The sequence below is a fragment of the Peromyscus maniculatus genome, chromosome 9 (assembly GCF_049852395.1).
Source record: "Peromyscus maniculatus bairdii isolate BWxNUB_F1_BW_parent chromosome 9, HU_Pman_BW_mat_3.1, whole genome shotgun sequence".
In the NCBI taxonomy this organism is placed as follows: domain Eukaryota; kingdom Metazoa; phylum Chordata; class Mammalia; order Rodentia; family Cricetidae; genus Peromyscus; species Peromyscus maniculatus.
Window position 1 is genome coordinate 48,742,300 of NC_134860.1, and position 26,625 is coordinate 48,768,924.

General features: G+C 43.0%; 1 protein-coding gene across 3 annotated transcripts; it reads left to right on the top strand.

The window, feature by feature from the left end:
• The first annotated feature begins 4,438 nt into the window (after positions 1–4,438).
• LOC102913812 (angiogenin-like) lies at positions 4,439–11,553 on the top strand. Of its 3 annotated transcripts, XM_042284852.2 has the most exons (3): positions 6,210–6,283; positions 10,183–10,263; positions 10,932–11,553. In XM_042284852.2, exon 3 carries the CDS (start codon positions 10,949–10,951, stop codon positions 11,387–11,389), a length of 441 nt encoding a protein of 146 aa, XP_042140786.1. In that variant the 5' UTR covers positions 6,210–6,283; positions 10,183–10,263; positions 10,932–10,948; the 3' UTR covers positions 11,390–11,553. The 3 variants fall into 3 exon arrangements, with proteins under 3 accessions (XP_076401030.1, XP_006998389.1, XP_042140786.1); XM_076544915.1 differs by lacking the exons at positions 6,210–6,283; positions 10,183–10,263 and adding an exon at positions 4,439–4,625; XM_006998327.4 differs by lacking the exon at positions 10,183–10,263 and having other exon boundaries at positions 6,125–6,283.
• The last annotated feature ends 15,072 nt before the right edge of the window (positions 11,554–26,625 follow it).

Here is a 26,625-nt window from a genome sequence, read left to right on the forward strand (position 1 = left end):
AAACCACAAGAGCTGCCATCAGTAAATACCACATGGGCCTGACATCTGTATTATCTTGGGAAATATAACAGGATGCAATTTAAAAAATTGACACACATCAGTGCAGGGGTAGTGAGTATCAAACTGACCCTCATGGGCATGTCAATATGCCCCAATCATTATCATTAGCTTGCAACCATGCTCGTTGAGACTGGGTGTATGGGGTCACCACAATATTTGGCTCCTTACCAAAAGTTTGAACACTGACCTTGATTCCCTTAAATATAATGTGAGCAACAGCTTGAGGATAAAGAGTAATGTTTTCCTGGAGAAGCTGAGGAATGTATCCATAGAATAGGACCTGTTTGCCAAAACATTCCAGTAGGTGAATGAGAAAAACAAAATATTTATGATCTAAATAATGATATGGAAAGGATACCTGTACCTTTTATGGGACTATTTGTAAATTTGCTAGGATAAGAACCTCTTGTAATTTAGATAAGGTATCAAAAGTTTTTTTTATCTTTAGCAGCCAATAAAATATTATCCATAAAAGTCAATCACAATTCAATGTCAATGTTTAGTAATTGCTACAGGGGCAGGCAAACCAGGTGTTGTTGCTCCGATAAGAAGCATGGTTTTATTTACAGCTCTAAGATCTTGTGATAGCCTCCATTTTCCTGACTTCTTGGAGAGGCAGGATGGGATCTCAGGTTTCTTGTGAAATTATAGATATATCCAGCACCAGAATCCAATATTCTTCTCATCTTAATCCCATATAATTTTATTTTTATTTAAGGTGTTTATCATTGATAACTGTTTGTCAAAACACTTCTTTTTGTACTTACAAAGCCTCCATTTCTACATATACACACCATTTTGTATTTAAAATATCAAAGCAATAATAACTGAGCAATTCTATCACCAGCTTCTATTTCTATGGTCCTCTTTACCCATGCCAATTATAAATAGCATTAAATACAATCTCTATAGGATTTGAGGAGGTAACTGTAGGTAATACTCTGGAGTATTTTTATAAAATCTTAAAAAGAGGATCCTTTCTTATAGATTCCAAGTAACACATTAGTGCAAATAGCCAATTATTAACAATGTGGACCAAACAATTTACCTGTATTTTATTTATTGGAAAAATAACTTTGTAACTTCTTTATCAGTTAGAAATTATATTTTATGGGTTTAATCTTAGCAACAACATTATTTAATAAGCTAACAACCAATCCATTTCAGGTGTTCTATTTTTATAGAATTGTAGAAAGCAACTTAAAGAGCAGAGCCAAATTTTTGGTAATGATCAACAGACAAGAGCATACCTAATATATAGTTTAAAATTATGAATCTTGTTTCTTTAGTTTATCTACCGTGAAAATCAAACATTTATGCAAACATTTACTGAGACTATCAAGAGAACAGAACATCCTTTATACAATGAGTGATTAATATCCCTGGAAATTTATACGGCATTGACTTAACGTTCCATGTCCTGACCGAAACCATTGTTCACCAGCTGTTGGGCCCATTTAAACTTTTAGTGCCTGTCCCTCCCCAGGCCTCTGCTGGCTTTGTGTAGGCTGCGGCTGCGGCTTCAGCTCCACCTGGTGTTCGGGCTGTAGTGCAGGTGCCCTCTCTGCCAGTGCCCATATAAACTTCCTCTTTCTCCCATGAAGGGATTACCTCATAATGAGTTATGCCCACCATAGGCGAAAAAACAGAAAAACATTTCCCACGAAGGATCCTAAATATTGAATTATTCCCACTCTGAGGGAAAAATAAAAAAACATTAAAACCAGAGGTAAGCAAAGAGGCAACAAAACTTCTAACCCCTGGGCACGCTTGCTTGTTCAGCCAGCAGCAGTGAGGCTTACCCGCTGGATCTTTATATTCAGAGGCTGCCGCTCTGTGCTGGCAGGCAGAAAGAGCTCAGAGTTTCAGCTATCCTGAAACTTCTATATCGAACAGAGGCCTTTCTTCCTCCACTACCACCGGGAAGAGGCTTTTCCCTTTCCTTCCTCATTCCTCTACAGGGCCCCAAAACCTTTAGGCCCAGTTTCAAGAATTTTCCTCTTTTACCAGAAAAATCCTTTTTTCTTGATTAAAATTTTCTCCCTTTTCTAACAGGAAATTTCCTTTCCTTCTGTCTTCTCTATTGGGAAGATTTCCTTTTTTATTTTCATGAAATCTTTAGCTGTCTTGCTCTTACTGGAGGTGCCCTGTTGCACCCATGACAATTCACCCTTACCTTCTGTTTTCTTTTCTTTTCTTTTCTTTCTTTCTTTCTTTTTTCTTTCTTTTTTTTTTTTTTTTTGGTTTTTTTTTCAAGACAGGGTTTCTCTGTGTAGCTTTTGCGCCTTTCCTGGAACTCGCTTTGTATACCAGGCTGGCCTCAAACTCACAGAGATCCACCTGACTCTACCTCCCGAGTGCTAAGATTAAATGTGTGCGCCACCACTGCCCAGCAATAAAATCTTCAGCTGGACATGGTGGCATATGTCTTCTCTCTCTCTCTCTCTCTCTCTCTCTCTCTCTCTCTCTCTCTCTCTCTCTCTCTCGTGAGGATCAAACTCAGAACCTTGTGCTTGCTAGGCAAGCACTCTACCCCTGAGCTAAAACCCCAACCCTGTTTTCTTTAAAATGCTGGCCAGCCTTACATTCGGGTGTACATCAGCGATGTCCCTTCTATCTCGGATCCCGGTGGAACCTTCATTTTTAGCGGTAACGCCCCCACTACCACCACCCAATCACCATGTCCAAGCGAGGGGCTCTGCATCAAAAAACAGAGACAAGAGACAGCGGGTCATTCGCCTCAGCAGAATGCCCAATGCCATTTATTGAAGGAGGGAGGAAACCTTAAAAGCAGGCTTACAGCACAATGGGAGAACCCCGGAGAGCACAAGTTTGCTACCTATGTTCTACATCCTTGCATCTAAGCTGTTAACACCCAATATGCAGGATACACAAACAAGGAATATCCTGTAAGCATTCAGGAAGGAGGAAACCTGCAGGGGATTAGCATAGGGAGGGCATCAAAGTCAAGGTCAACAACCAAGGCAACAGTTACCCAAAATGGAGGCCAGGCCCCTACCAGAAGTCTGTGTGGTTTAGTAGCAGATAAGGAGGGTTGAATGAGAATATCCCCAAGAGTTCACATACTTGAACATTTAGTCCCCAGTTGGCGTACTCTTTGGCGGGCTGTGGAACCTTTAGACTGTGGAGCTTGCAGGAGGAACCACACCATTGGAGCAGTCTTGGAGAGTTTATAATCTCATCAAATTCCACTTTGATCTCTGCTTTCTGAATGTGGTTGAAGTTGTGATCTCTCAGCTTCCTGCTCCACCTACCTGCAGCCATGAACTTGGCAATGAACTTGGCGGTTCCCTTCTAACAAATGGGTGATTGATGACTCTGGAACTCGGTTCTTCCACATTTGTTTAAAAAGTGATGTGGGATTCATTTAAGGTATGCCCCACCACACACTGTGTGTCCCCACCCCGAGCATTTCGTGCCCAGTTGGATACCAGCAGAGGTCCTACTCATCCTGAAGGTCCTCAGTGCTCTTGCCTCTCTGGAATTCGGAAACCCTTTACATTTATTTGGGCATTTGGCAGAACAAAGTTTGCACTGGTCACGTGGGCAGGAAAGTGTGCTTGTGGTCAGAAGTGTGCTTGTGCCTTCCTTTCCAGAGACTCCAGGACCCTCAAGTCACCAATGCAGAGGGAAGGCAGGGCACAAGAGCTGCCTGAGTCAGCTAATCTCAACCCAGCCTCCTTCCCTTTCAGTCACAGTGGGGTTAGGAGTGCAGGGGGAGGGGAAAGGATGAGGACAAAGGGGAACTCCAAGGAGGGCTGTGCCTCAACAAAGCTGAAGTGTGGAGGCTTGTCCTTTCTAGGTCCCCATGCCACCATCCTTCTCAAGCTGCAGGGCCTTTCCACTGAAGGGCGTCCCTCAGGATGTGCACATTCTGGGCAGCTTCTTTTTGTTCATTTGATTGATTCGTTCTTTGAGGCAGGGCGTCTCTGTGTTGCCCTGGCTGTCCTAGAACTAGCCCTCTAGACCAGGCTCACAGATATCCACCTGTCTCTGCCTATCAAGTGCTGGGATTAAAGGGGTGCACTTTTATTTAATTTAATTTAATTAATTTATTTATTTATTTATTAGACAGAGATTATACTCCTAGAGATCTTAAACTACAGTCGGGAACAATAGCTCATTGGCAAAGGCAAATGAGTGAGCCACTTCAGCAGCATTTGCAGGAAGAGCAGAGCTCTCCCGGATCTATTGCAACACCCGGATGGCCTCATCAGTCCCCAGGGCAGTATCAGCCAACCCCTCTAGCCAGATTGCTCTCCTTAGCGATTACGCTTTATTTAATAACTGCTAACAAATCTTGCATCTCTGAACCTTTCAAGAGAAGCCCAGAGAGTTTCATGGCTCTAGGTCAGTTCATGAGGACTTAGGTGTGAATCACTAAGAATACAGACATGAGTAAGCAAGTCTTCTTCTCTGGAAAGGTTCCACCTAATGGAGAGACAATGAGATTAACTCCCAAAGCAGAGTTGACAGCCTGTGTCCTCAGTGCCACCAACCTGAAGTGAAACCAGCTCCATCCCCCCACACTGTGGGAACTCTAGGTAAGAGCAGTCTTCTCCAAGTGTGCCCTGTCTAGGTGTGAACATGCCTGCAAGTCAGCGCCCCAGGGCTGCCTGTTTGCACCTGTCCTGCCCCAGCTTCTGAGGGAGTTCTGTTCCTGCTACACAGAGGAACAGCCCTGCTGAGGGAGTCTGCGGATGCTGACATGCTGTCTTCTTCCTCCTGCTGGAGCAAGTCAGTCAATGATGCCCTTGTTCCTGTGCCCAGACTCAACATCCCCACCAGGGTTCTCATGTGGGGCAGGGCGCTTTGTCCCTCGCCTCTGCCTCTACCCCCTCATTATCAACCTGGAGGTGGGTTGTTTTTTCCACTTTTTCATTTATTTATTTATTTATTTATTTATTTATTTATTTATTTATTTATTTATTTATTTATTTATTTATTTATTTATTGGTTTTTCGACAGGGTTTCTCTGTGTAGCTTTTTGCCTTTCCTGGGACTCACTTGGTAGCCCAGGCTGGCCTCGAACTCACAGAGATCCACCTGCCTCTGCCTCCCGAGTGCTGGGATTAAAGGCGTGCACCACCACCGCCCGGCTTATTTATTTATTTTTAAAAAATTAGTGCTGCTTAAATTACCCACAAATATCTAGACAGAATGATGGAGCAAAATCTAGAAATGGACAAAAAGCTAAAATATCTCAATCTTGCCCTCCATACAAGATAAATGTGTAACAATTCTTTCAATTTTACATGTTATTTATTTCCTGTGTGTGGGTATTTTGTCTGCATGTATGTCTGTGTACCAGGCATATGCAATGCCTGGGGAAGCAAGAAGAAGGCATCATTATAGATGGGTATGAATTGCCACGTGGGTGCAGAGAATTGAGCTTGTGTCCATAACCACTGAGTCATCTGCCCAGCCCTGAAGATTAATATCTAACAATTCTAGTGAACTTCCTTACTACCTCCCTGTTTGCTTTCTATGTTAGAAGTCTGACCCTGTGGTTTATCTACTGTGTAGTCTTGGCAATTCCTAATAAGCAGAGCAAAGGTACACAATACTTTCTTTACATACTTTCAGTGATAGTTAGATATAGGCTATTGATTTTATAATTGTACTTTAAAGAACAGAAGGTTGGTAGCAGGTTTTGTTTTCTGGGGTGGGATGAAGGGAAGTCAAGCCCGGGAAATGTTGTAAAGGTATTTCTGAGGCTTCAAGAGGGGACCACAGCTGCCACTCTCCGTCCTCTAGACTTCTTCCAAAGAAGTTCTTGAGATTGACCTTAAGATCAGAGATAATGGTTTTGCATCTACCATATGCCATATGAAGAGTGGAACCTCAGTCCTACTGTGAGCAAGGGGAAGGACCATGCACATTAGGAAGAGGCAGCTTTGGAACAGAAGACCATGCCTAGCAAACATCATCTCTGAGCAAACATCTGATCCACTAGGTGGTCAATATTTGGCCCGGGCATGCCCAGGGAAAAGGTGAATGACTCCTTGTTTGTCCACTATTTCTGTCCTTGGTTTACATCGCTCTGACAAAGTACGTCCTTAGAAATGCTCTCCCCAACCCCCTCTCATGAGCCCTCTATATAACCAGACTGAGAGGAGCCTCTAGCTTCACACTGCTGGACCTGGTCTCCAGGAGCAAAAGCTAGACTCCTCTCCAGTCGGAGGAAAGCTGGCCAGCTTTGGTAAGACTCTTCCTCCTGGGTACTCCACTACTCTATTTCTAGCCATTCATCTATTTTAATGAAACCAATCATCCCTCCTTAGGACTTCTGGACCCAAGCTCAGGCATTAAAAAGAAAATGAGTCAGAGCCTAATTAATATGAAAGCAGGTTTCTTTGGGGATAGTTTGTACCTGGGTGAAGATAAGTGAATGGATTTGAGAGCAGTTGACAGAGGTGTAGGAGGGATTCCTCAGTTCTGATAAATTTCCAAAAGGCTTGGGAAACCCTTTGCCCAAGGGCATCTGACCTGTCCCGTTCCCTCCATAACAAGCATTATGGCTTGGCAGGAATAAAAAGAAAAACCCCGAACCAGGAAGGATGCTTTCAGCACTGTTTCCCACTCATTTCTTTCCTTTACAAAAATGAAGGATGCTCTTTTAAAACAAAGTGGAATGTGTCCCAAGATCCAAAGATGGTAGCTTCGGGGAAGGAAGGAGGAAAGATTGGAAGGAAGACTAGGCATCTGGTGTTAGGGCTTCCCTCTGGGAGTGTTGCTGGAGATACACAAGTCAGTGAGGATGTGGCTAGGAAAGGTTGCCACCGGACTGTCAACGCTGCTGCAGCTCTTGGGTACAAATGCGCTGCCAATGGGGAGAAGCAGGGAACATGGGTTCTTGTGAGGACTGTGAGATTAGTTTAAGAACGGATAGAATGAGTCTAGAGAAGAGTGGGAACGGGTTCTCCTGTCAGAAATCTGAATGACCATCATGTGCTGTGTATGGGACTAAGTTCAGCACCTTTGGCCTTGGCAGATTTACACCTGCACCCCAAATAATCTAGCTGTCACTTGTTTTCTCACTATTATACTTCACCTGGCTTTGGGGGAAATTTTACTGTGTTAGCGAGACAGTCGTGAGAGTGGACAGTAGACATTGGTGGTGATGGTGTGCCGCTGGGATTCGGTTTCTGGATCTTTTAGAGAAATGGAGTTATAATAAGCCTGAGAACTGCGTTAGGTGAGTTGGTAAAAATTAATGTGCAATTTCTGCACATTAGAAACAAGTAACTGCTTTACCTGGCCAGGTAGACATGAGTGCTTTTGAAGTCTAAAAAGCAAGGGTCTTTTTTGGAGGTAAAGCCTCCCGTGTAGTGTTAGTCTACAGATGATATTTGGGCTTGGCTTACACAGACAACCTTCATGGAAGATGTGTTTCTGCCATCTAGGCCAAGGTTGTCCCATCACCTCTTCCTTCGGTGGGTGTCTTGTACCATCAACTAATTTATATAAATTTCTTCCATAATGCCAACGCTGCTGAATCGTGATAAAGAATCTGTTAGCCTAGTGAGAACCATAGACTCCCAGATTTTCAAAGCTAGAACCCCTCATGTTTATGGATAGTAAAAGGCCTGAAGAAGAAAAGGAAGTAATTCACCAAGGGGATTATTGAGAATCTGCTGTGAAGCCAGCACTATGATTCAAGGTAAAGAATACAAATATCGCTCAATTGTAGATTATACAGCATCAGGAGAAATGGACGGGAAAATGGTTGTTTGCCCAAGATCACATGAGTAATGGTGTGCTTGGAAACAGAGGCCATGAAATCTGATAGCCAGTAAATATCTGCTTTGTGATCTCCTTAGCGCTTGGATCCTCCACGTTATGGCTTTTGCTTTGGTGTCCTAACTACCTAAGCCTGGCAAGTTTGCTTACCAGTTCACATTCCCCACAACCTGTACTCCTTCCTACAATGTTTTAAGTACAGGTTGGTGCCTCCACAAAGGTCAACTGTCCTCCTACCAAATGGCAACATCCTAGCCACTGCTGCCACCTGCTGATTCTTTCAGGTATTACCAGCATTTGTTATTTTGTGTGTGTTTAGGTTGGCATGGAGCTCACTAGGTAGCCAGGCTATCCCCAATCTTCCATCAGCCCTTTTGCCTGTTTTATGATTGCTTGCATGCATATATTCTTCCTCATTTCTGAAGAGAAATCAGCCCAGGAAAGATAACCCCAAGAGGAACGTGAAGAGCTCAGCAAGCAGGTTTCCCGCAGCTGGGTTTCATGCCGGCAAGCGGCTCTGCTAGAGCAGATGCTATATGTGAATGCTGGTTATTCTTCAGGGTGGCTGTCCCTTCTACACTCGGGCACTATCTTTTCTCAATAGACAACAAAACACACTCGAGTTTGATTCTGTTACAGATTATCATCTGCATGCTTAAGGGAAGCTTGTTATTTCAGGACTGTGAAATCACAAGAAGTTGGTGTTCTTTAGCCATGTACCGAGATGGTCTACAGTTATCGTGAAACAGACAGGGTGGGTTAGCGTCAGAGGCTAATTAGGAAGACAGCACATTTCCTTCTCCATCACCTGTCTCCCACATGCTCAGTAAGGTCTTAGACACACTGGCCTCGGAGATTCCTGCCACCTTCCTGACCCTGCACTACATACAGGCTGAGTGCCTTCTTCACACACACACACACACACACACACACACACACACACACACACACACACACAGACACATACGGTTAAAGTAAAACTGTTCAGACTAACAAGCAAGCAAAACACAAAATAAAATTAATGAATAACTCAAAGCAGCTGAAATGTACATTATAGGGAAATGAAGAAAAAAAAAACACTTTTTGGTAGGGCTGATCTTCCCTTTCAGTAACATATTTTTTCAGGCTGAAAGATGCAACATTCTTGGTATTTATTTATTTACAGAGACGGTCTCATGTATCCCAGGCTGCCCTTGAGCTGGCTATAGAACCAAGATGAACTTGAACTTCTGATTCTCCTACCTCCATTTCTCCAGAACTGCATTAACTGGGCCTGGTGGTTCTTAATCAAGAGTTTGAGGCCAGCCTGGGCTACAGAGCAAGACCCCGTATACAAAAAAAATATTCAAAACTTAAAAGTTGATTGTTGTTTTTGTTAAATGGGGGGGCATTTGTATATTGGGGTATAGGCCTTTATGGTTTTGTAGCGAGGCACATATTTGGATATATGTTCCTCAGAAGCCATCTACCATGTTTTCTAGGACCCTAAACTCACCGGTTACTGGGCCGGGGATAAGGGGAACCCCATGTTTCCCTTTCACAGCAGGTCCTCAAGCTCAGCTTTTTACCTACTGAACCACTTTCTCCTTATAGAGCTTTTAAAAAAAGATTTATTATTATTATTATTATTATTAATTATTATTATTATTATTTTAAGTGTATGCATGTGTGTCTGTGGACAGGTATGTGTAAGAGAGTGTAGGTGCCCACACAGGCCAGAAGCATTAAATCCCCTGGAGTGGGGTTGCAGGTAGATGTGAGCTGCTGCTCAGTGTGAGTATTTGGACCCGAACTCAGGTCCTCTGCAAGAGCAGTATGTGCTTTTAACTGCCAAGACATCTCTGCAGACCCACTATGAGGAGGGCTGTTAGGTTTTGGGGTGATCTTTACATTTTTCTCCAAAGACCTAAGGGTACTATCAGACACTGCTCACCACAGACAACCTAATGCCTCTTGATTCTCTGAATTCCAAATTTCATGAGAAATAACATCTTTTAAAAGCCCACAAGGGGGTCAAGCTCCAGCAGAGGTACCTTTGGCCCTAAGGTGTGTGGTCTGTGATGGATACATGTGGTGCCAGGTGAGCTGAGAGGCTCTCGAAAGATGAAGGAGGCAGTCCTCGCTCTGTCCTTTCCAGAGCGATCTACAGCATATTGTAAGTCCTTTGGCTTCATCAAGAGATCTCAGTTTCGTTTTGTCATGGTTTGTTTTACCACACTGGAACATCTTGTGTCTGTGTTGACCACATTACAAACCCAGGACAGACTAGAAACTGTTCTCCCAAGTTGTCCAAGGGCTTCTGAAGAGACTGAGGAACAAGCCGGAATTCCCCCGTTCACTCCTAAGCTTCTCTTCCAGGTCCACTGCTCCATTCTTCCTGTGCACTGAATGGTAACTCTGCCCTCTGGGAGAAGCAGACCTGCCCCCCTTCACACCAGGGTGACTTCCTCTCAACAGTTTTCCTCATTGGTGTGGAACTGAGAGACCCGAGTGCCCGGAACCCCATCTCTGTAGCCTTGGGGGATCGGCTGCCCCTGTGCTCATGGTCCCTGGATGTCATTCCTCATGGCTCTCAGCTCCTGTGTTAGCACCTGTCTCACCTCAGGAGGCCACATTGCTTCCCCTGGGTGCCACATCTCTATTCCATTCTTCTCTGTCTTCCCCAAAGGGAGTTTTCTATGTTGCCCAAACCTGTGTGGAACTCCAGGGCTTGAGCAATCCTCCTGCCTCAGTTTCCTAAGTAGCTGGGACTTACAGACACACACCACTGCCCCTGTCCTTGGTATATCTTAAAGGTCTTTGTGTCCCAGGATCTAGCACAGTTCCTGGGCCCAACAGGGAGTTGAGTAGTAGCTATCAAGTTAAGTAATAAGTGACTAAGAATATAACTAGTTTTTAACTGTGCTATGGCCGATGGGGATCCTGAAAGACAGAGGAAGATGACTGGGTCCTGCAGTCCATTAGGAAGGCCCAAGCAGAGGATGAGTTAGATGACTGTGGACGACTGACTTATAATGTCCTATCAGAGGGAAATGTCCCCACACTTCTAGCCTAAGTTAGAATGTGGTTCCAAGACCCTACCATTCCTCCTTTTTTGTTTTTGGCAGGAATCTCTATTGGAACGATGACCATGAGTCTGGGCCCCTTGTTGTTGGTCTTTGTGCTGGGTCTCATTGTGACCCCATCAACTCTGGCTCAAAATGACGCCAGGTATATCAAATTCCTGACTCAGCACCATCATGCCAATCCGACGGGCCAGAACGACAGATACTGCGAAAGTATGATGAGACAACGAGGACTCACTTCTCCCTGCAAAGATCGCAACACCTTTATTCATGGCAACAGGGACAACATCAAGGCTGTCTGTGGAGAAAATGGAAACCCTTACGAAAATAACTTAAGAATAAGCATCTCTGAATTCCAGGTCACCACTTGCAGGCATATAGGAGGGTCTCCCCGGCCTCCGTGCCGGTACCGAGCCTTCAGAGATTTCAGACGCATTGTTATTGCCTGTGAAAACGGCTTTCCCGTCCACTTTGACGAGTCTATAATCAGTCCAAAGTAGGCAGGCCCCTCACCCAGAAATGGCTCTGCTTCCTTTTTATCCCCTCTTAACCCAGAACAATGATGGCAACTTTCACTGTCAATGGCCAGAAAATGAAGTATCTGAAACTTAGGTCTCAGATTGATGATGCACATAAATAAAGATGTCTCTAAAGCCATTAACAATCCATCTGGAAGAATCACTAGTTCCTAGATAATTTAACTTTTCTTATATTTTCTACTCATCTGCTCCCTGGGGGGAGGGGCAGGAGCAGAGATGTTCTTCCTTACCTGCCAGTCAGTGGGACAGTAGACTTCATCTTTCTGTGGTGGTGAGGATGATAATTGATTTACAGATGGGACAGATGAGAATTTTTGAAAGAATCAAGTAATAGGTCTCCAAAGGAGCCTTTAGAGAAAGCAGTTACAGTTAAATGCTGGCACACCAAAGATATCCTCCCCACCCACTCCTCCTTTCTCTTACACACAGCACACTAACCAGCAGAGACTGTGAGCACTGGGGGGCAGACACAGCTTCATGCTGCCCATCCTCAGCAACTTAATGAGTTCCATTCATTTCTTTAAGGACCTCAACTCTGGCCAAAGCAGATTCATGGTTTCACATACAGAAAAGAATTTCAAGACTAGCCTGTATGAAGCAGAGTTGGGGATTTTTATCAAGGATAATTTTAACATAGGCTATCAACATAAAGGTTGTGAGAGAGGCACTCAGAAAGTGAGACATCCCAAATGTGGGTATGGGCTTCCCAGCCGAGTTGCCCTTAAACTGGGCCCAAAGTCCCACTTTTCCATCCTCACGCTGTGGACCAGTACTTGAGTGAGCCCAGCCTTCCTGACAGTATTCAAAGTGGGGGAGTCGGCTGCTGATGCTCAGCCCAGGAATCACCACCATCTCTTCAGAAAACAAGAGGAAGTTTCCCTATGTCTCTCATTACAAAAATTACCTTGAAAAATAAAAATTCAAAGGCCAGTGAGGTCATTCAGTGAGGTAACGTGCTGGCCACCAAGAGGGATGACCCAAGGTTTTTCAGGGACTCACATGGTAGAAGGAGACATCCTGCAACAAACAAACAACAATAACAATAAAAATCACATGCCTGGATGGGTCTTTCTCACCCATTGATGGAGAAGCAGTCCAACACAGTCTTCGTGTTTTTCTAATGAGTCTCTTGCTCTATCATAATACAAAGCTATTTAGAGTGAAATGTCAACTTACAGGGAAGGCATTGTGTCACAATAAGACATTTGAGAAACAGAAGACAGAATCATAGGTAATTGCTGGCTGTACAAGGAACAGACAAGAAACACTCTCAAATTTCACAGAATGGTGACCAAGTGAGGGCGAAAATTTCATGCAACTGGAGAGGAAATTCTCCCAGGGGACACAACATGAATAACTAGACCTCTGATTTTTTCAGAGTGTGATCAACTCTTTAAAATAAAGAGAATCAATAATACTGAGCGCAACACACTGTAGTTAGATGCTATTTTCTGCTAAGTGAAGAAAGTAGAGGAAGAAAAAAGAAAGAAAGGGAAGACAGTTGGCTCTGAAGACCAAGCTGGCATTCCTTTTTCTGTTCTGCAGGAGTCGGTCTCTGGCCCATCTCACCCACGGCCTGCTTCTTCCCTGTTCTTCCTATGCACTTCCTATTACTATGTAGTTATTCTGCCTCCTGGAAGCAGTGGACCTGTCCCCCTCCATCCCAAAGTGACCCTGCTTTCAACTCCTTTCCTCATAGATACATGCTCAAGGATAAAACTGGACACATGAGAAGCCATTGCCAGCCTTTACTGATCACTTACTGTGTGCTAGGCTTTGTGATAAGACCTCCCATTAAACTGTTTAAATTTTGTTTCTCACAATATTGCAACAGACAGGTGTCATGATGGCTGTGTAACTTACAAAGTGATACGCTGAGAGAGGTTTAGGAGTCTCCCAAAGCCATGCACCGTGTTAGTCTTCTTTCCATTACTAGGACAACATATTTGAGCTAATCAGCTTAGAAAGAGGAAAGAACACTTGGACCTGTAGATGTAACCAACCCTCTTATTAAATAAGAAACACAGAACCATTGTAAAAGAGAAAGCCGAGAGGTCAGAGCTCAGAGCTAAAATCTCACCCTTCCTCCTGTGGTGTCCCAGCTTCCCAAAAGAGAGCTATTTTCCTGTGTGTAAGTCGTTTCATAGTCATTCTGCCTTCTCATTGGTTGTAAACCCAAACACATGACTGCCTCGTCACTGTCTGTATGTACAGGCCCCAGGTCTTAAAGGCATTTGTCTCCAATGCTGGCTGTATCCCTGAACACACAGAGATCTATGGGATTAAAGGCGTGTGCCACCACCGCCACACTCTGTCTATGGCTCTAATATCTCTGACCCCGGACAACTTTATTTATTAACATACAATCAAAATCACATTTCAGTACAATTAGAATACCACCACATGGACCCGTTTCTCTTGTACCTATGGAGAGACGGTGATTTATAGCAGGAGAGCATGGCAGAGTGGATTCTCACCTCACAGCATCAGGAGAACAAGGAGGAAGGAGCTGAGGTCAATGTAAGTACTCTTCAAGGGCATGCCCTCAGTGACCTCACTTCCTCCCCGGGGACCTTGGACACATGGGCCTTTGAGGAACTTTGAAACTCTGAACTGTGTAGCAGCTAGCACAGGAGACTCATGGAGTCAAAAAAAGTTCTTATTGAGAATCTTTGACACAGCGGGAGAGCCTTCCGGGAGAGTCCTGGTTAAAACTATACTAAATAGGAAAGCCTCTCTCTTTCCTGGAGCCAGAGCTGGCCTGGACTTCTGCTATTCCTGCCTTTACCTCCTAAGTGTTGGGATTACAGGTGTGCCCCACCGTGCCTGGCTGCGTGTGCTGCTGGCAATAGAACCCAGGGCTCCATGCATGCTAGGCAAGCCCTCTGCTGACCATCACAGCTTTACCTCTAGCTCCTTCATTTTCTCTGATAGTGAGAGCCTTTGAGATGCACCTAAGTGTGTCCACGTTGGACTGCTCCCCTAGGATGTCGTACTATGTCTTACTTACTCATTGGTTAGAGTATCTGAAGTGTGTGTTTGCTTTTACATGAATACCTTAGGTTTTCTGTGGAGCCAGTTATCTAATCCAGATTTTAAGTTTAAAAGAAAGTGTGAGTAGAGAAAGTAATTAAGACCCAGGTAATGGGCTGGAGAGATGGCTCGGAGGTTAAGAACACTGGCTGTTCTTCCAGAGGTCCTGAGTTCAATTCCCAGCACCCACATGGTGGCTCATAACCATCTGTAATGAGATCTGGTGCCTTCTTCTGGTGTGCAGGGACATATGCAAACAGAACACTGTGTACGTAATAAATAAATAAATGAATCTTAAAAAAAAAAAAAAGATTAAACTTCAAAAAAAAAAAAAGAAAGAAAAAAAAAAAAAAAAAAAGACCCAGGTAAAATGGGAGGGGGTGGCAAATAAGCACCCCTTTCAGCTGAAGCTAAAACGTAAGTACTGTGTGTCCCTGCAGAATCTGTGTCTGCGATCTTGGAGAGAGTTTTCTGGGGTTTTTTTGTTTTGTTTTTTTTTCCCACAGGTCCAGCAATTTAGGAAGAGTTGCCCTCACACTAACCCCCACTGTCCATGTCTGTGGCCTCACCAATTGCATGGGGGCTTACATGGGAAGTGCTCTGCCAGAGCAAGTGTGGATGTCTGTGAGAAAGGCTCATCAGTGACCCACTTCCACTAAGTGTCCCCATGGCTCTGAGAGCTGGCAAGTGATCAAATTAAAGCCACCTGTGCTGGGGGGATGGGTGTGCAAGGCTACCGAGTGTCTGTGCGCCCCAGCCATGCTGTTCACGCTTTCACAGCTGGTCCAAAATCTCTTTCTAGAGGTATCGGGGACTATGGGGGTCCAGCCCCTCGATACTCCCCTCCCAGGGTCTGGGAAGAATCTACAACCAGCTGATAATTAATTTTTGATGGGAAGAAATGAATCTATGTACACGAAACTCCTTAGTCCATATACTTTATTATTCTGTGACAGTTACAAGCTTATATTCTGCTCTCATATTTAGGTCATCTTTAGCCTGATTTCTCTCTACACTTGTCTGCGATCCCCTCTAGGTTCTATCTTAATTCCTTCATCTAGTTCTGTCCCTTCTAAGTTCTCATCTATCTAGTTCTTTCTCCTATCAGCTCCTGTCCCATCTCCTTCTCTCTCATCTTGCTCTTCCTCATCTTGTTCTTCCCCATCTGGCTCTTCCTCATCTTCCATCTCGTTCCTCTAGTACTCTCCTGTAGCCCTTCAATCTACTTCTTCCCCATCTCACTTTGTTCCTCTCAAGTTCTTACCCATCTAGTTCTTCCATTCTCTTTTCTCTTCTCTACTTCATCTTGTGCCCTGGAAGTCTCGGTATATAAAGGGAGGGTCTGAGCTAAATTGTGTAAAGCTATTACTTAACATCCACCTCTCCTAGGTGGTGTCTCCTTGTGGAATTTACCGTAAATCAGGAGACTTGCATGTGGGCTGTTATCATTGTTAGTCCACCTGGGACTAACAATGGGCACCCACCTGGGTGGTGTTTCCTGTAGTCCTTGAAAGTGGCTAAGGGAGATAATCTGATTCCAGAGAAAGCCTTTCCCTGAGGCTTTTCTCCAAATTACCTGGAATGTGTATGTCCAGAGAGTGCTCAGTCTACACTGTTAGTCCTTCTTAGGGAAACGTCAATTGGGAAAGCTATGAAGGCACACATGATTTTCATAACAGAATACAGCTGATAATAACAAGCCAAGTAACACCAAAAACTCCTTGGGATTTGGCTTCCTCTGGAAGAATTCCCTGATCCCTCCAGGTAGTGACTTTGCCATAACCAGCTGAGTTCTTATGATATATTCCTGCGGCCCACAGCAGTTCCCCTTTTTTGGTTTAGTTAAAAAAAAATTTTTTTAAAGGACAGTGAATATGTAGATGAACTTAAGTTTGGAGATTTCTGAAAAATGATAAGTAATGATTAACATTGATATTTAATCAGTATTGTGTCTATAATATATATTTATAGTTAATATTCTATATAGATGGCAGGCTGAGGATTAGTTTAACCATCTAATAGGTATAGCTGTATATAGTTAGAATATCTCTGTCTCCAAAAGGGAGCAGATGAGTAATCATAAAAATCTGTCCTTAGCTAGTATGGCATAATATGGTCAAAAGTGTCTGAATACTATGATTGTGACTTATCAAAAAGAAATGATTAGTTTGGAACATTAATTTTATCTATTATTTTTTGGTTAGTAGTATTAATTTGGCTAACCTGTATTTTCAGGAGGCATAGTTAACAAGTTACCTGAGTCATGGGCACCTGTGGGACTAAGGCTGCACCTGAAGCTTACCTAGTTTAAATTTGTAATCAATGCTATGTTAAACCACTAGCTATGAGAAAACAGTAATAACCTGTGTCAGGGTATACATGGCAAGACTTACATACAGAACAATTGTCATAAGTACATGAGGAGAATATCTGATAGTACATACATTTTAGGATCATGGGCAGAACTTATACAATTAATAATAGAGCATTTTTTAAGGGCAGTCCAGCCCCTGGGCTGGAGAGTTCAGTTCAGAAAACAGGGTACGTGACAAAGGGGGCTGTAGAAATCTCTCATGGTTACTTCCTGCGGATATGGGGGCGAAGCTGGGGGTTTTGAGGCCTGGGATGCAGTGGAAACCCAGGAAGCGCAGGCTGTTTCAGGCTCTGTGAGACAGGCAGTGTAGCAGAATTTTCTGTCTCGTGGGCTGGAGGGCGTGACGCAGGGTTGGGCTGGACAGCACATCTATGTGGGCTGGAGGGTGGGATGCAGACCTGCAGCTAGACAGCATGTCCATGGTCCAGAGGATGACAACCTGTAACTCTTTAAATAGTTAGAATTTCTGCTGGAAACAAATATGTGTATTAATGGTAGAACATGCAGCCGAAGAGTTTTAAAGATGAGGAGTTTTAAAGAGGAAACTTTTTCTCTTAGGCGTACCTATGGGATATTAAATGCCTGGTTAGCAGATAAGAGAAGGGGATACCAGGCCAGGGAGAGGGAAGGCTCCTCCTCCACCCAGAGGAGAAAAAGAAATTTTGTAAGTGGGAGATAAGAACTGTAGATAGGTTGTATTCCTCCCAGTCCTTCTTGGTTTGTGAGCGTTGGCAAATTTTGATCTCCTGAAGCTTGTAAGAACCTTCTTAATGGACAAAAGCTTAGATATGTTAGCAATATAACAGTGGTAAATTTTGTAGAAGAGAATTATTATTTCTAATCATATTTCTATGAGTTTTATATCATTGATGAGCAGTTCATCAAAAGGATCTGGAATTGTATCAATTTATTTATATTTAACACTCAATATTTAAGAATCTAGAGGTAAATAACAGTCTGTATTCAGTCTGGCAGCTTTAGAGCGCCTTTGTCCTGCAGTGGCCTAGTATATAGTGTGTCCAGGTGATCCAGGATTCATAAAGGCAGGTCAATGTCCTGTGAAGACATGTAAGCATATCCTCCTCCTGACAGTATGAAAACATCAGGACCTTTTCAAATACCAGTGAGAAGATCACAGAGGCTTAGGTGTAACTTTGTGGCTTGGCCTGGGAGTAATAAGGAATGCCTGTAGTGGAAGATATGAAAAATCTAAGCGCCAATTCTTAAGAGTTCTTGAAGTATAAGTAAAGCTGTTGTCTATATATGAGTTCTAGGCATTCCTAAAATTGAAAAGCAGTAAAAATAAATGGTGCATTACTTATTTCATAACCATAAATCATAAGTATGTAAGCCTCATGGTGAGCTTCCATAGGGAAAGAATTTGTAATTGTTGGACAGACATAAGAAAAGGTGCCAGTATATCCTGTAGAGTTATTTGCCATTCTATAGACTCATAAGTTTCATAGTTTGATATCATCTGTGCAATAAAATTATTGTAAGATACACACACACATAGACACACAGACACACAGACACACAGACACACACACACACACACACACACACACACACACACATATATATATATATATATATATATATATATATATATATAATTATTAGGTTGGGGGACTGTGAGGAAGCTATAACTGACAGTTAGTTCTGAAAGTTAATCTGTATGGATAAAATGAGGAACTCTGTTCAAAGAATGAGTCCTGGATAAACAGAACTCGCATTTCCTGCTCTGTATGTCGGCTTTGGCCACCATCATGGCAGGGTGAGTAGGCAAGCTAAAAGTATTTGAAATGCTGACAATCTTTAGGGTGAGGAGGCATGGTAAAGAAGCAATCTTGTACATCTATGGCAATTATTTTTTGGTTTCTGAGGATGGCCGTGTAAGATGGGAAGCCAGGCTGTGAGGTTCCCCTTGGTTTTAATAAATTATATTTAATTTCTTAAGGTCTTGTAACAGTCTATAAGCCTGATATTCCTAAATAAAAAGATATTGGGGTGATTTAAAGGCTGATGGGGGGCTTTATATGCCCAATATTTAAGTTTTTCCTCCACCAGACAGGTAGCAATTACAATTCTCTCAGCATTTAAAAGTCATTACTTAACCCAGATAGGAGCATCAGATTTACAAGTAACGGAGTCAACAGTGGACAGTGGCCCCTAGGATAAATTTTGATACCTTGTGCTATGTCTGTCATGTATGATTTCTGGAATAAAGGGCCCAATTATGCCTTGAGCTTGTTTACTCAAGTTCCTTTAAGTTTAAAACCCATCTAATGCATTTGAGATGATATTAGTTCATAGCAGAAATTAATGGCACATCCATTTGTTACAGTATGTCTCTTTCCCATAGTGTGTTAGGTATGGCAGGTGACATATGGGCAGAATATGTCATAATTTTATCTATCTGACCATCTTAATATTTTGAGTTGCTAGCAATAATATTAGGTTGACCTAGGCCTATAAGAGATGAAGGAGTAATAGTCATCTTAAGTACTTGGCAAATCTTTTCCTGAAATATAAGAAACAACCGTGCTTATGTCTAGCAAGCCAATTATTTTTCCCCCTGTATTTTAAGTGTTTAGTTGGTTTGGAATATTTAATTTCCTGAATCCAGAAGGCCATATCACTGGAATTCATACCAGCAGCTCCCTTAGGCTCTGCCCTGCATGAATCTGAATTGTTTTTATAGAGGGTTGTACAATAATCTTAATTTCTTTAGTAAAGTCAGGATCAACCTTTACTGGGACAATTTTTATACCTTGTACAGCAGAGGAGTTACAGCCTATGTTTAGCCCCAGTGTCCCTTCTGGGGAGGTCCAGACTCTTGTATTAAGACATAAAAGTCCATTCATAAGGCTTATATATCTCAGACCTCAATAAAAACTTTATCCACAGATCTAACTTAGGCATACATCCTCAGTATCTCTAGGTTATTACTGAGATTTATGTATCATTAATAACATATCTAGATGTTTATGTGTTACAATGATCTATCCTAATAACTGGCAATTCATATATCATAAGTTATTTTTTAACTTTCCTAAATATTTTCTATATCTAGAACTTTATATCCCTATAAAAACTTTATATGCAGAAGCATTTATATATTAAATTTGTCAGAAGTAAGTGATTGATTATTGAGAATAGCCAATGTAAAGTGAAAATTTTTTTTTATAAAGGAACAGTAAAAGGTCATTTTTGAAATCTGTTAGGTGAACTATCTTGTACTTAAAATTGGATAATAAGGCAAATTATCTTTAAATCTGGTAGATGGAAATATAATCTAAATTATCTCAAAGCATAGTTTGGACAAAACCCTGGCAATAAGGGGTATGGCAGTTTTGTCCAAAGCTTAAACATTTTAAATGCTAGGGGGCAAAGTAATGAATTGATTATATGAAATTTAACATATATAACATGTATATAAATATGATTTTGTATACATTAGAGAATTTGATCATTTATGATGATCAAGTTTTAATTTGTATCCTGAAAATTATCTCTAATAGCTTATAGCTTAAGTACAACTTATCCTTAACAGTTTACAGTTTAGGTCGGCCAATCAATCAATAAGTTTTATTTCTTAATTATCTTTAATTAAAGTAAACTTATTCTTAACAATTTATAAATTAGTTGCCCTTATAAGCTTAGAACTTTGGTTTTATACCCGTCAGTTTATCCTTAAAAATATTAAGTTTGTACTGAAGTTATTTTAATATAGAAACAGGAACTCTTATTCAAAAATATAAATCCTTTAAGGTGTATCATGAAATGAGATAAGCACAGTAAATTTACAGGCCCAAACTAAAACAAAGGAGGAGGAATTTTTTTTTTTTTTTTTTTTTTTTTTTGTAGCAGCTGCAGCCTGTTTGTCCAGTCTGTATCAAGCCAGATAGCCACCGGGAATGGCAAGGTGAGGAGAAGGGTGGAGACGACTCAAAAGCCCAAGTGAGCTGAGATGCAGCAGAGAGAAGAAGGCAGATGTTTATGATTCCGACCCCCAAACCCATTTTTTGAAATGGGTTAACTAAAGTTCTTGTACTTGGCCAAGATTTTTGTAAATTACCAAGAACTTAAAAGCCAACCCAGAAAGAGGAAAGAGAGAAAAGAACACTTTTTTTTAGGAGAGTTAGAAGTTGCCATTAGTTTTTAAACCGGCTCAGACTGTGAGACTTGCACAGTTATTTAAATGAAGGCTGCTGGATCAAGCTTCTAGTTAACAATTAGAAGTTTACAGCTCAAGTTCGCCTTTGGATTTCAATTAATTTTAGCAAGAAAGGCTGTTTGTAGCAGGACGCTGCTGCTAGTATGGAGTACATAGCGAACTTCATAGCTCTAGTTTAAGCTCTCAGGAGGTCTTGTGGTGTGCTAATATTGTGTTACCTCCTTGTAAGACCCTGAATGAAGTAATGGCAGGTTTCTCCTAAAAGGGGAGGGGTTAAAATCTCTGATGCTTATCATAGTCTGATGGTAAATTAATTTCATAAGGTTGGCAGCTTTTAGGGGTCTCCTAAATCTTTCCATACATTTTTTAGGAGGCCTTATGGGATTAAGATAGTCTGTTGTTTCCTTATTTAAGCTTATAAACTGACTGGAGTGGGCTGAAGTGCCTTTTGTCTTAAGCCTGTGTCCTGTAACTTCTATCAGAAGCTGTTTCTCTTCAGACTCATTCTGACTATTTGGGGGGGGGGTGTTCATAGCTACTCACCGCTCCAAACGGGGGGTCGGTGTCCCCGGGATCTGCAGCATCCTTCGGTGAGGACTGATTGTAGCTGATGCTCCAGAGGTCTCCCAAAATCGTACCTCTCGAAGAGTTGAGCCTCTAACTGAGCAACCCTCTGTGAAGCGATACCTCTCTCCCTGGATATGCTCCAAAACTTACTTCCTATCAGTCCCCTGAGTACCTAAACAGTTAAGCCTGTTCGTCACACCAGGTATCGGTGACTATGGGGGTCCAGCCCCTCGATAGCCCTCTCCCAGGGTCCGGGAAGAATCTACAACCAGCTGATAATTAATCTTTGATGAAAAGAAGTGAATCTATGTACACGAAACTCCTTAGTTCATACACTTTATTATTCTGTGATAGTTCTCATGTCTAGCTCCTTTCTTGCCTGATTTCTCTATATTTATCTACTGTTCCCTCTAGGTTCTATCTTAATTCCTTCATCTAGTTCTGTCCTTTCTAGGTTCTCATCTATCTTGTTCTTTCTCCTATCAGCTCCTCTCCCATCTCCTTCTCTCTTATCTGGCTCTTCCTCATCTTGTTCTTCCCCATCTGGCTCTTCCTCATCTTCCATCTCGTTCCTCTAGTACTCTCCTGTAGCCCTTCAATCTACTTCTTCCCAATCTCACTTTGTTCCTCTCAAGTTCTTACCCATCTAGTTCTTCCATTCTCTTTTCTCTTCTCTACTTCATCTTGTGCCCTGGAAGTCTCGGTATATAAAGGGAGGGTCTGAGCTAAATTGTGTAAAGCTATTACTTAACATCCACCTCTCCTAGGTGGTGTCTCCTTGTGGAATTTACCGTAAATCAGGAGACTTGCATGTGGGCTGTTATCATTGTTAGTCCACCTGGGACTAACAGGAGACTTGCATGTGGGCTGTTATCATTGTTAGTCCACCTGGGACTAACAATGGGCACCCACCTGGGTGGTGTTTCCTGTAGTCCTTGAAAGTGGCCAAGGGAGATAATCTGATTCCAGAGAAAGCCTTTCCTGAGGCTGTTCTCCAAATACCTGGAATGTGTATGTCCAGAGAGTGCTCAGTCTACACTGTTAGTCCTTCTTAGGGAAAAGTCAATTGGGAAAGCTATGAAGGCATACATGATTTTCATAACAGAATACAGCTGATAATAACAAGCCAAGTAACACCAAAAACTCCTTGGGATTTGGCTTCCTCTGGAGGAATTCCCTGATCCCTCCAGGTAGTGACTTTGCCATAACCAGCTGAGTTCTTATGATATATTCCTGCGGCCCGCAGCATAGAGGTTGGGCCACGGTTCCTCAATGCGCTCCACTTCCCTCTGCAGCCGAGTTTTCTGTTTTGATCCCTGCTGCTGTGATGAATCCTTGGCGAACATAAAGTATTGGGGTGCAGGAGGGTCTGCTTGACTTACACCTCTAGGTCACACACTGTCACTGAAGGAGGTCAGAGCAGGACTGTAAGTAGGTTGAAGCAGAAACCATGGAGGAATACTGCTGGCCGGCTGGCTTGCAGACTCATGTCTAGCGGTTTTTTCCCACCGTCCTGGGAACAGTGTTGCTCACAGTGGGTTGGGTACCTCGACATCAATTAACCATCAAGACCCCCAAACCAGACCTGCCCATAGGCCAGTCTGACATGGGAAATCTCTTAAGTGACTCTTGGCCAGTGGTTCTCAACCTTCCTAATGCTACAGCCCTTTAATACAGATCCTCATGTTGTGGTGACCCCCCAACATAAAATTATTTCATTGCTACTTTATAATTGTAATTTTACTATTGTTATAAACAATAACAAAAATATCTGATATGCAGGATATCTGATACGTGACCCCCAAAGGAGTTGTGACCCACAGGTTGAGAACTGCTGCTCTAGGCTAAGACAAGCTGATAGAACTAACTGGGCCAGAAGTAAATCAAACAGCAGCTTTCTCTGCCTCCGTTCCTCTCAGGACCACGTAATTCCCCTCTGCCTGACATGGTGTTAGCAGAATGTGCTGTTCCCTCTTTTGGGTGCCCTTGATAAAAAAGAACTTAGAGTCAGACTCAGAAGGAAGCTTGAGAACATTTTATTGGAGTTTAAAAAAAAATAATGGAGGGCAAGCTGTAAACCTTGGCAGCTACCAGAGGAAGAAGATGGAGAAGAGGAGACAAAAAGAATATCTTCTGAGTTAGGGTCTAGGAAAGCAGCCATGTCCAGCAGTGGAGTTCAGCAAGCAGCACAAGGTAGGGGTGGAGGCAGGGGGTTAGGGGAAGAGTAAGAAAGCCCAGAGTTCTAGGAAGGCGTGGTTAGCAATCTGGCCAGTATCTGAAAGAAAGGGATAGAATGGACAAAAAAGAAAACACGGCTTTCTGAGTAATCCAGTGTGGGCGCCATGGGCCCTGGCCCCTGACTGTGAGTGGCTGCGGCCTTGCTTGCTGACCTTGATCAGATGTCCTCCCTATTCAGATTCCCTGCCGGTATCCACCCTTCTGAATGCTTAAGGGAAGTTCCTTGTTTGTGTATCCTGCATTTTGGGCATTAACTACTTAGATGCAAGAATGTAGAACATTGGGTCTGGAATGTAGACCATTGATAGCGAACTTCTGCCCTCCGGGGGTTCCTCCATTTGTGCTGTAAGCCTGTATTTAAGGTTTCTTCCCTCTTTCAATAAACGGCATTCGACATCCAATCGTGACCAATGACTCGCTGTCTCTTGTCTCTATTTTTAATCCGCAGCCCTTTGCTCGGACATGGTGAATGGGTATTGGTAATGCGGGCGTTACCGCTACAAATGGAGGTTCCTACCGAGATCTGAGAAAGAAGGACCAGCTGACAGACACTCTTGGAAGGCCGGCCGGCATTTTAAAGGTAAGAGTGGATTGAAATGGGTGCGGCTAGCTCACAGTCACTCCTCGAGGAACAATTAATTGGACTGTTGAGGTGGCAAGGCACTATCATTAAGAGCAAGACGGCTAAAGATTTTGTTCAAATCCTCCAGAATGCTAGTCCTTGGTTTCTGGTCTCCGGAGGATTTAATATACCAGATTGGGAACAGGTCAAGGTTGACTTACAGAAATATTTGCATAAAGAAGGGCCTGATTCCGTATCCTTAGCTACTTTTTCTTTGTGGCGCTTGGTTAAGGATGCATTGCTTAGTGATGATATTGAAGTCCAAGAACACTTAAATGAAGCTAAAGCTGTGTTGGAGGAGTCTCAGATAGAGGAGGCTCTCAGAACCCTTCAAACTTCTGATGTTTCTGATTCGGCAGAGTCGTCTTCCAATTCTGCAGAGTCATCTTCAGAGGGTGATGATGTAGAAGTCAGATCAGAAAAGGATGCTAGATGCCTAAGAGGGAAATCACAGATTTCTCGCAAGGATAGACCTCCAACCCATAACCCTGACTTTTGCAACACGGAGGTCCTTCCTTCCGCACCCATGGAGGGATTGATGGGGGGAGTTGCTTACCCGGTTATAGAGACTCAAAATGCTCAAGGGCAGAGACAAAGGGAGCACAATCCTCTAGATTTTAAAAGCATCAAACAGCTCAAGGAAGCTGTGATGTCATATGGGCCCCATGCTCCTTTTACCACCGCTATACTTGAATCTTTTTCTGCCTTAAATTGCACCCCTAGCGATTCGATGCAGTTGTGTCGCGCTGCTCTCTCTGGGGGGATTATTTAATTTGGAGGAGTGAGTTTCAAGAACATTGTCAAACTACAGCTAATAGAAATGCTGCTGCAGGCTTCCCGGCTCATAATCTTGAGATGCTCATGGGTACAGGGCAGTATGCCACTTTACAAGCACAGATTTTGTATGATCCTGCAGTTTATGCACAGATTAGTGTGGGCGCTACCAGAGCGTGGAAAGGGCTACCTAATAAAGCTGCTGGTGAACAACTATCTAAAGTCATTCAAGGGCCGTCAGAACCATTTGCAGAATTTGTAGATCACCTGCTTCAACTAGCAGGGAGAGTGTTTGGGGATGTTGATCAAGCCATGCCCATAGTAAAGCAACTGGCCTTTGAAAATGCCAATAAATATTGCAAGGAGGCCATTAGGCCTCATAAAAATAAGAGCTTAAATGATTATCTTAAACTATGTAGAGATATAGATGGGCATATCATCATGGGACAGGTAATGGCCTCAGCCATGAGGGGGATTAATTCTGGAAAAAAACGCCCAAAAACCTGTTTTGGATGCGGCCAGCAAGGTCATATTAAGAAAAATTGTCCTGGAGCCCAAGCAACGGCAAAGACACCGGGACTTTGCCCGCGATGTAAAAAGGGGCATCACTGGAGTAATAAGTGCCGATCTAAGGTTTATGCTCAGGGAAATATGTTACCGCCGTCGGGAAATGGGCAGCGGGGTCCGCTCCGGACCCCCCCGAAGCCAGGTGTACGGAGCCCTGGATACAACTGTCCCATCCCCAGTTTCCCACCATCCCATCCAGTTTGTTCCTCGAAGGAACCCCTTTTTATCCAAGACCTTATCAGAGGCACCCCTGGAAGCGCAGGATTGGACCTCTGCTCCTCCACCAGAACAGTATTAACACCTCAGATGGGTCCCCAGGCTCTCGGTACTGGAGTTATGGGTCCACTACCTGCAGGGTCTTTAGGACTGATTCTGGGCAGGAGTAGCGCTCTTATGCAAGGTATTAGAGTAATTCCAGGAGTGATAGATGAAGACTCTGAAGGGGAAATTAGAATTATGGTTGAGGCTGGTAAAGGGGTGACAATTATTCCCCAGGGCGCTCGCATAGCACAACTGCTTTTGATGCCCCGCTTTCATACTAATAATCCTTTTCTTAAACCACACAGAGGTGAGGGTGGATTTGGCTCTACGGGCCCTCTAGCATGCTGGGGTTCCACCTTAGAACAAAGACCCATGCTAAATTTAAGAGTTAATGATCACAGTTTTCGGGGTCTTTTAGATACTGGCGCTGACACTTCAGTTATTTCTTTAAAACATTGGCCCGAAGCTTGGCCCCTTAAAAATTCTACCTCTAACCTACAAGGTATCAACACAGCTCAAACGCCATTGCAAAACAGGCTACTTTTAAATTAAAAGGATGAGGAAGGTCATGCAGGAACTTT

What these genes read in the sequence shown, in the direction of transcription:
- LOC102913812 (XM_076544915.1), top strand. Translation starts at nt 10,949, where the DNA reads ATGACCATGAGTCTGGGCCCCTTGTTGTTGGTCTTTGTGCTGGGTCTC.